The 10610-nt window shown below is 38.7% G+C and overlaps 1 protein-coding gene across 1 annotated transcript in view; it reads left to right on the top strand.

The window, feature by feature from the left end:
- Positions 1–6437, top strand: part of LOC131883957 (high affinity choline transporter 1-like) — a 13451-nt gene extending 7014 nt beyond the window's left edge. The window contains exons 3-11 of the mRNA XM_059231572.1: positions 147–254; positions 328–480; positions 1128–1276; positions 1389–1760; positions 1877–1999; positions 2420–2523; positions 4889–5016; positions 5420–5630; positions 6091–6437. Coding sequence (XP_059087555.1) covers positions 147–254; positions 328–480; positions 1128–1276; positions 1389–1760; positions 1877–1999; positions 2420–2523; positions 4889–5016; positions 5420–5630; positions 6091–6235 — 1493 coding nt within the window. The 3' untranslated portion in view covers positions 6236–6437. The remainder of the gene's footprint in view (positions 1–146; positions 255–327; positions 481–1127; positions 1277–1388; positions 1761–1876; positions 2000–2419; positions 2524–4888; positions 5017–5419; positions 5631–6090) is intronic.
- The last annotated feature ends 4173 nt before the right edge of the window (positions 6438–10610 follow it).

Raw genomic sequence — 10610 nt, 5'->3', positions numbered from 1 at the left:
ATTTTCAAATTCTCTAAAGCTCTTAATAAATAAATAAACTATGACCATTCTACCAAAGTCAAATGACAGGCTATCAAATGATTGAAAAACGGGGAAAATATTTGGAGTGGTTTTTCGGAAACAAATTATTTTCTTTTCTTGTTTAGCCACGTGGGTGGGTGGTGGATTCATCAATGGTTCCGCCGAAGTTGCTTATTCCAGTGGATTGGTTTGGGTACAAGCACCATTTGGATTCGGCTTATCGCTCTTCATCAGTGAGTGGGATGGCGAAATGAAATTATTGAAAAGTTGATGTCGTAGAGGTGCTTATATTCTGCTTTTCTTTAGGCGGCACTTTTTTTGCCAGAAAAATGCGAGAGTCGCGATATGTCACAATGATTGACCCTTTCACTCAAAAGTATGGAAAATGGGGCGCTCTGCAAGCATTTCCCTCCGCCATTTGCGAGATCTTCTGGTCAGCAGCCATCTTGGGTGCCCTAGGTAATTTCAGGAGTTGGTCGTGTTTTTTGTTACACGCATTTTTTATTTGACTGATGTGCTTGGTTTGAAATGGAATTTAACTAAACGAAATTTAAATTTCATTCAGAGGAAGATCCGTCCATTTATAGCAACAGGGGCGCTTTTTGAAAAGATTTGTTCATAAAAATGTACAACATACTTCACAGTTCACTTTCATTATATATTCGCACCCCTTTGTTGCAATTATTTACTGACATCATCTTTTGTTCCTACTTTTGCTTTAGTCCTTCGGTCATATTATCGCAAATTGAATGACTATGAATTTGATTTGAAAGGGAATAAAAACTTAGGAAAATTTGATGTACTTGAATCGCTATTCCAAAAAACGGAAAAAACAATTGCATTTAAATTCCAGACCAATGTACCCAAAAATTCAATCAAAAGTCCAATGCATTAAAGTTTGCAAAAATGCTTTAGAAGTGTGTTTTAAAGTTCACCATATGCGTTTATGAACTACACATGACTACATCACTTCCAGTAAATTCATTCCGCTTGTCCCCTGATTTGGCGAGGAATCCCTTTATTAATTACAGTTTTGTCTAAGAAAATTCCAATCAGACCAAGTGTGCCATGTTGGCTTTTGAATCATTCAGTCTATCTTTCATTAGGCAGTACTCTTCAAGTCATCCTGAAAATTGATACTGTCACTTCAATCATCATCAGCGCTGCCATAGCCGTACTATACACTCTCATGGGAGGGCTGGTGTCTGTCGCCTACACGGACGTATTCCAAATCATATTCATCGCCTTTGGCCTGGTGAGTGTATTGCATTTGATGAATTACCACATCTTGAGGAGAACTGCTTTTGAGCAGCCTTTTGTCGGATGGAATAAGAAATGCATCTTGATGTTTTTAATCCCTGATTTAGGCACTTTCCTTACCATTTGCTGCCACGAGTGAATTCGTCTCCTCCAAGCACTTGGAAGAGGGTGCTGATTACCGAGGTGCCTTGCCCAGTCATTTAGTGGGTGAATGGATTGATTATGCCTTTCTGCTTCTCCTGGGGGGAATTCCTTGGCAATGCTATTTCCAAAGAGTCTTATCGAGTAAGACTTCGACTCGGGCTCAAATGCTTTCGTATGGGGGTGGGTTAATAGCCTTGGTTATGGCTGTTCCTGCCACTCTCTTTGGGGTGGTAGCCAAGGCCACCGATTGGGAAAGAACAGCGTTTGGACACGCCCCCAGCGGTGATGAGAACAAACTAGTCCTGCCATTATGTCTGCAATATCTGTGTCCACCAGTGAGTATGACGTTCAAACTAAGTTATGCACGGCTGTCTCCAATCACATGAATTTCTCCATCTCTTGCTTTCCTCGTCAAATTGATTATGCCCTCTTTTTATCGACTTATTTATAGTGGGTGACCTTTTTTGGCCTTGGAGCGGTGAGTGCTGCAGTGATGTCGTCCACTGATTCATCCATGCTGTCAGCCAGTTCCATGTTGGCTCGAAACGTTTACAAAACCATCTTTAGACCCAAGGTAAGAATCGAGACAACCATTAACTTCAATTGGTAGTTACCGTTTCACCAAAGCATATGTACAAGTGCGTACATAGTCTACCCTTGAAGTCTTGATAGAGGTTGGTAGAGCCTCTTTTGAAAATTGCGACTGCCAAGCTGAAGTGCTTGCATGGAAAGTCACATTGCTTTTCGCAATTCAAAATGAAAAAAACGAGTGATCTCGGTACTTTGAGTGCAGGTAGGGTGTAGTTCTTCTCGGTAACCAGGATATCACACGTGAGGTGGGATTGCTATGAATTTCAAATGACCGTGAGAGCAAAAAATGCCAAGATAAGTAATTAGTCAAAGTACAAAAACTTCATGTTCTTGATGGCATGGTTTTTGGAAAGTTATCCTACATTATCTTACCTTTACCTTTAACTTATTTTTTTTGTTCTAGGCTTCGGAAAAGGAGATTCTGATTGTTTTGTGGTGCTGCATTGTGATCAACGCCTTCATAGCCACAACTATGGCCATCAAATACCAGAGTGTGTACAGTCTCTTGTAAGTATATCTTAAAACTCAAGTTTTTTGATTAAGTAGTAGTTTTAGATTTATTGTTAATTGCTGAAGCCAAGTTTTATGAATCTAAATTGGTGTACGTAAAGCTAATAACATCTTATTCCTTGGGGTCGCCTTGATTGAGCCACATCTCGATTGGAAACGCATTAGCGCAGTATATTTCTGTCAGATGCTACGCAAAAAATCCGTGACCTCAATTTGACTTACCCGGAAACAGTTCTTTCATTCCCAATCAAGTGACCCAGGGGCTTACCCACTTCGATCGACAACATAGCTTAATTGTCGAACGTTTCCACGAATAGGACCGTAGTGGTCTAAAACATGATCCAAGGAGGTTAAAAAAACAATTGCTTATGACCAAAGAAGGACTTCCTTGTGTAAGCAACATAAATTCAAGGAACACAGCTTTCTAAGAACACTTCAAGGAAAGGTTGTCTCTTTGAGCTTCTTGGAAAAAAAAGAACGCGTTCCGGAAGGTTGGAACTGGCATTATTTGATTCATTTTTATCATAACCGCTAATCTGAGAAGTTTCCGTCGACCCCAGCTCTTTTTGCGCTCGGAACTTGCGCACAGCATTGAATATTTGAGTATTTGACATCGCTCGCGAGAATTCCAATAACCAAAGAAATGGCCCCATTTGTCACCCTTCCAAGTCCTTCCTTGTCAACTCGCAATGCAAAGCATCCTGATAAATCACCCCTTTTCGAACCATACTTCTATTTTTAACACCAAGTATAACTCATTTCTTCCAAACCAAAATGTCAGGAGAGGTCCCCATAAAGACGTAATGAACACATTAAATGGGCTTTCAGAAAAACATAGTGAGTGCTATGGATTCATCTACATAGACCCCTAGATTAATCCAATCAATCATTTTTAAAATGATGAATCAACCTTCTGAAAATATGAAAATACAAACAGTACATTCTTCCGATCCCTTAACAAAATTGAATTTGTGCACAATTAAATCAAACATGAAACATTAGGTTGTTTTTACAGAGATAAGGAATAGCTATTTATTCAATAGCTGGGGCTTTCTTTGCGTGTAGTTTAGCAATTTGAGGCTTGAATAAAGTCAATACGGTCAAGACATGTTGACCATTTCATGCCGTCGAGTTTGAACCGAAGAGCGAAGACGTGCCCGAGTTTCTCTTCACACGAGAGGGCATAATGAAATGGTGAACGCATTTTAAGTGTTGACCATATGGGATTTTTGAAACCCAAACTTGAATAGGGCATGTCAAGTGAAGGAAATTCAAGGAAAAATGTTCGCCGGCACCCTGCCTTTGGGCATTTTGCGGAGGGTGAACTAAGACAAACATCACAGTCAATTTGCACCATCCACCCGTTGAATTTTCAATGATCAACTGATTTTGAGTGAGCTGTGTAATGAAACCAAACAAAATGAACAGGTTTGGTGTAATTTGTTGAATGCACTATCAAATTGGTCAATACCACAATGATAATTGCTTGGACAAGGAGGTAAAATGAAATAAATGTCAAGATTCAATGCATGCACAGTGCAGTCTGGCTGGGAATGTTGTCTTTGATTTTACTCCATGGAATAACCTCAGTTGTTCATGAACTCGTTCACTTGACAAGCCCTATATATTACATGTAAAGAGAGACCCGGCAATTGAATAAACATTATTTATTATGAGAACCGGTTTTCAAGGTATGATTTTTACTCAAAACCATTCAAAGCCAATTCTGTTTTTTGGAAATGTTTGTTCTCTTTACTAGTGACCAGAAGCTTGCTTTGCAGCCATTCGTGAACACAGAGCCCTGAAATAAATAGTGTAACTGTGGCGTTTGGTTTCCTTTGTGTGCATAAGAGTAAACATAATACCTTTGAAAACCGGTCCTCATAAAAAAATAGTTGTTTTTTCAATAGTGGTGGCATTCTTTTCATGGAGTTTATAAAAGTGAGGCTTGAAGAAAATTGATAATGTCAGTCAAGGTGTTGACCAATCGACTTCCGACTTCTTGAGATCCAAACTTGAAGAAACTGCATATAACGAACGCCCCCGCTATTGAATGCACAGTTCACTTTTACAAGAACCAGATTCAAAGCATAATTTTCCCTCAAAACCACTTGGAGCCAAATGTGACTTGAGAGAATGTTTATTCTCTTCACGACTGACTAGAATGTAAGTTACCAGTTACTCGTGAACACAACGCCATGAAATAAGATTTCTAATTGTTGCGTTGGTTTCATTTGCGTGCCGGAGAGGGGACATTATACCGCTGAAAACCGGTGCTTGTAAAAGAAAAATATTTAACCGTTATAGTGTTCCAACCGTGAAAAATTGGGTATTATTCTACTCAACGGCATTCTCTTTCCAGTGTGCTGTGCGGAGATTTAGTATATGTTGTGGTTTTCCCTCAGCTGCTTCTAGTTTTGTACTTTGAAGCCTCCAATACATATGGTTCGGTGGTGTCGTTCTTCCTCAGCTTCGTCTTGAGGATCTTGTGTAAGGCCTTTGAGTATGCAGTACATCTAAAGCCCTGAACCCATTATAGCCCTAGCACAATCCAACCAATAATTCTAACAATGCGCTCATGAATAATCCTTTGTTGCTTTGCAAACATTTTCAAGCCTTCATTCAACAAAATGCCGTATCATAGCATCAATTAGAACAGACATACTCATTCAAATCAGATTCAAATTTCAATGGCGGAAGTGTATTACTAACAACAATGCGGCATAACCTCTTTGCAGCTCTCAAAGCAAACCGTTTGAACACTTTTAAAACGGCAATGTAATCGTTGTGGTTCGACCATCCACGAGAATACAATCCCTCGAAACCCTTTGATATCCGTCTGTGCGAGAATCAAGCCAATTCATATACAACCATGGTTTGGGTCACATTATAGGCGGCGACACGTTGCTGGATATTAAACCGGTAATCTCCTTTGGCACCATCTATGGAGAGAACGAAGGCGAAGAGGGCCCAGTTCCGTTCCGAACCATTGTCATGTTGATCTCACTCGTGGTCCATATGGGGCTTAGCTATGGTGCCCACTGGCTGTTCACCAACAAGCCCAAATATCTCTACCTTGACTTCCTCGGATGCTACAAAGTACAGTAAGTTAAATCGACTTGACTTCACGACCTTGGCTAGCGTTCCAAGCCCATTGCTTCAAAGCGAAGTGATCGAGAGAAGATCCAACTCATGTACTATGGTAGGATCTTCTCCCGGTCCAAGCAAGATTCACTTCACTTAAAAGAATTGACCTCTGAATTTTGTTTTTCTCAAATTAATCTATTGACCACATGTGCGCACAAGTGTGCAAACATGAAAGATATGTTAGTTTCGGCCTAAGAATATGAAATATTCGGCCGTATTGTACCTAAGTAGAACAATTTTCCAATCAGTCTTGCGAAGAGAAAGGTATTCTTTTACGCGCAGTTGAAAATTGCTGGATCGGACGAGGCCCGTCAGACAAGCCTTTCTTTCCCTGATTGATTACATTGCCCATGGTTTGGTTCTTCACAGTCGAATTAAATTTGGAGTTTCCTTGATGTTTTTGCTTTTGTTCCATAGCCACATCCATGGTGGGATCGTCCAATCCAGTTCCCGACACTTGATGGGAGAAGAGTCGATTGGTATGGACGAGTACGCCCGAGAGAATCAAAAGAGGCCGCCTACTTACAACCCTGCTTATGATAACAAGACCTTCTACGAATAGGGATGCAGTTATTCGAAGAGTCCCCTGCCAAAGGGCTTTAGTCAGTAGTCCTCTTCTTATATTTGTGAAAGGCGTACAACGGTGGAAAACCAAGATCAAAAATTTGAAATGCATATTTAAAGTCTGGAGAGGTCTGTGCTCTCAATGACATTCCTTGAATTCAATATCATGACTCTACAATAGCAATAAAGCAATGCTGAAAGGATTATTCCAAATGTTGAGATGAAGCGATTATTTCTGATTATCAGGAACTGTTGGAGTCCTGGAGTGGTTTCGATACTAAAATATCTTTAGCTCAAAGATTGCCCATTTTTCTTTACCGTTCGTTCCTTTTCGAAAAGCCATCATTTTGGATTTCAAGTGATCAATAACAAGCTCTTGTTCTTGTTGGCAAGTTCAGAAAAAGACGGGACTATCGGTGAGAAAGAAACAAAAATAAGGGAAACAATTCGGTGAGAAAGAAACAAAAATAAGGGAAACAATGGGGTTGCTTTGAAAAAAAAAGCATCATCCGTGATTCTGATCAACCTACCATTAAACCAAACTCAGGTCGTGGTTTTGCGGATTTCAGCTTCTTCAGTGCGTCACTGTCAAAATTCCTCCTTGTTGCGAGATTGATATGTTATCAGCTTCAATCGATTTCATCACAGATCAAATGTCAAGGGATCGATGTTCCTTCCACGAGACTCTTTGAACCTAGTCTGAGTTCTTGAACTTATTAATGACGATGTTTTCATCAGCCATTCCTACTCCTAAATAGAGCAGATGATGCGTATCAATTTTGTCCAGGAACCCTGCTTTACCATACTCATTTTCCTTAGAGAGAGGATCAAGAGATAAATCCTTCACGGGATAAAAATATTTCTTAGTCTGTCTCAATACTATTGCCCCCGTCTACTTCCTTCTTTACCCAGTTTCTTGCTCGAAATTGGATTAAATCTAATATTGGCTGCTTCTCCTTTCACGTGGGATCCACTTGTACAATCCTAGACTTGACGGACACTTTGAAACCATTTCATCCGCTCCCAAGCATCAACAACATGAAATCAATCTCGGATTTGGACAATTTTCATAAGCATCACATCAACTCTGTATTCAAGGGTTCCCTCGGACTGCCAACTCAAATTGGTTGGTAGACCAAATATTGTATAAAATGGTGGTAATCCCCTTTGGCACCATCTATGGAGAGAACGAAGGCGAAGAGGGCCCAGTAGTGGTACGATTTGCCGAATTATAATCTTTTATCTTAAAAGTATCGGGGATTACATTCCTTGTAGCGCTTAGCAAAGCCCGTGAAAATCCAAACCATCAAAAAGAATACAAGATCCTTGAAACCCCATTGTCATCATCATTGAGAAGTGCTCATTTACGTATGTTTGTCAACATGGAAATCTCAAAACAAGTAAAAGGAATATTAGCGACAGATACTGTGAAGAGGCTTGATCAAATAATGCTTTGGTTTAAGTAACAAATGCAGCGAAATAAGGAAAAACTGTTATTTGCTCAAGAAATAATTGCAGAAAGTTGAGCTTTGTCTGGGGGGTTTCAAAAGAAGAAGAAACTGTGACAGACTAGTGACAACACTGATTGAGTCAGGTGCTTATTGCCAAATGCCAAACCAAGCCTATAATAATTGGTAATATGATAAAAAAAAAAGTTGCTAGACCAGTGAAAATGTGATGTATTTCAGTTATGAGCCACTGTATTGTGCATTTTGCAAGAAGATAGTTCTTTAAGAAAAGAAAAAGATTATATTTGAAGCAATATATTACCTTCCGAGAAAAACTTGAGTGCTTTACTTTGATTTCTTCACCTAGGAATACAATTTCAGGGGACTTACAGTATATTAACCCTTACATATTAATCTTAATTATGATATGTATTTAGCATTAGTTTTCTTTAACAATTTCTGGATAATGTTTGATTCATGATTTTGATGAGATAAAATCCATTGCCAAAAGAAAGAATCCATCAACGAATGGAAAAACTCGGCGAAAATTCAGTTTTTGTTAGGTTGAGTGATGTTTCACCTTGCCCACTTATTTAGAAAAATGGTAGCTCTGTTAAATCTTTGATGTTTTCGAATCAAAACATTTCCTTTTCTGTTTGATGAAAAATAACAAATAAACACAAACGTAATTCTCCTTGAAATCAAAATAGACTAGCAACCGTAGTGTATTAGTTAAGTTTCCGCTTTCCATTGTGTTACCCTTGGTTCAATCTTTGGCCAGCCCATTTCAAGCTTCTCTGTGGTATTTAAATTTTAGCATGAGTTGCTACTTTAACACCTTAAATAAAAGCTCTTGCGGTCGTATCCAATAGTTCGATAAAAATGAATGATGACTATGTAGGCACAGTGCGAATATCTCGTCATTGGGACATCCACCACCAGATGGCAATGTAACTAGTAGATGTGTCATTTGACTCCATAATTAATAGATAAATGAGCTTCAAGCTTGTTGTAGTGGTAACTTCATTGTTTTTTTATTCTTTTTTAAGAAATGAGGTGATGTTTAGGGGCCAGGAAAAGCCCTGATGCCATTCAGGCTTGGGCCTCTCGGCTGAATAGTGAAAGAAATAACTTTCACCTGACAATGGATTTTTTGTGTTATTACAAAGGCATTGTGTAAAACTGCTGTTGAATACGTGGATTGGATGATAATTTCAAGTTTTTTTTTATTTTCTAAGTTAAGATCTTCTAAGATTTAAATTTCTCTTCATACAATTCTATCTTACGATCGGCTGACAAATGGCTTCATGTTAAACATTTTCATAAACCTTTTTATGATATTCGTTGCCCTGCTTCAAAGCTTAGTATAACTGCCAGTCTCTCCTCTTCTGTTGACCACACTAAGTTAGTTTCTGGTAGGAATAGCCAAGATTCTGGTAGCCCTGAACGGAATGAAATTCCGCTCAATAACCTTCAGGTCAACATACTGTACTTGTAGATAATAAAAGTAAAGATAATGAGCAAGTCTCACCTATAAAAGATTTAGGTTTAGTCCCCCAAGATAATGGAAAGTTCAATGAACCCTGTCCAGTTGAAGGTGGTGGGTAAAGCTTTTCAAATGTGTGGTTGGATATTTCGCACTTTTAAGTCTAGAGATAGCAACAAGAATGTTAACTCTGTACAAGTCGATTATTCAGCCACATCTTGGATATGATTCACCGATTTGGGCTCCAATGAGTTCAGCAGGTTTGCAAAAGGTCAAACAAGTCCAAAGATGTTTCACTAGGAACATCACAGGAATGAGAGAGCTCTTGTACTGGGAGAGGTTAGAAAGGTTGGGATTGTACAGTATTCAGAGAAGGTGCAAAAGGTATCTGATACTGTGCGTCTTCAAAAGCATCCATGAGCTTTGTCCCAACCCAGGATTTAGGGTCAATGCTAGTGACCGTAGAAACTTAACGTGCGTTTTTAAGAGCACCTCAAGCCCTCGAGAATCCAGGCTAGTTCGAACAATGAAGTCCACTTCTCTTCTTTCTCGGGCTCCTTCATTGTTTAATTTAAAAAATAGCCATTGGATATATGTTTAAGATACTTTTAGGCAAGTTGTTTAAGGTACAAGACTTTTTAGGAAATAGCGCGATACTTATTTATGACTTTAGCTGTCTACAACAAGTTTTGTTCTCATTGTGAATCTAGTGAGTGACCAGCAGCAAGAGTAGCGACCTGGTAGGAGCAGTATTTCTGTGCTAGTTGGCAGAAAGCAGCAATAAAATAGACCTTGAGTGGCTCTTCTTTCTTTTTTTTGAACCTCCTCTTTTTTTTAATATGAAATAACCTTCTCTAAGCAAACTGGTAAGATCTGGATGGGAAAAAGGCACATGAAATGAAATTTAAACTCTAAAAGATGTTGAATATGAATAGCAAACAGAATGACGATCTTTTTGAGAGCCAAGTATTGAATATCAAAGTTCGGAATCAAAGCTGGTTAGCTTTCATAATTTCATCGTTTTTTTATTGTAATAAAAATATATCTAATATTAGATAATATTTTAAACTATTGTTTTTGTTCCTTAGTGTTGTAACTCTAATTACAATGCCAAAGTTCAAAAATAGAATAGGCAATGTGTCAAGAAATTGTCAAGAATATAATCACTGTAAAGGATAACTATTTCTAGTTCGTAGATGAAAACACATTGGTTATGATTCCTCAAAAAAGTGAGGTAATAGCAAAGGACAATTTCACAACTTGTTAGTCCGCGAAATTTTGAAAGAAAATGTTTCAGCATAACCTTAATTTGGACCAACTTTGTGCATGCTAGGAATCAGAATGTACAGATTACGATCTGTCCGAATTTTATGGTTTGGTTTTTTTTATGCTCATTTTACTGGCCACCACTCAGAAGTGTGCAAATTTCGCTATAGACA

The sequence above is a fragment of the Tigriopus californicus genome, chromosome 1 (assembly GCF_007210705.1).
Source record: "Tigriopus californicus strain San Diego chromosome 1, Tcal_SD_v2.1, whole genome shotgun sequence".
Lineage (NCBI taxonomy): Eukaryota > Metazoa > Arthropoda > Copepoda > Harpacticoida > Harpacticidae > Tigriopus > Tigriopus californicus.
This window is presented reverse-complemented; position numbering and strand designations above follow the sequence as displayed.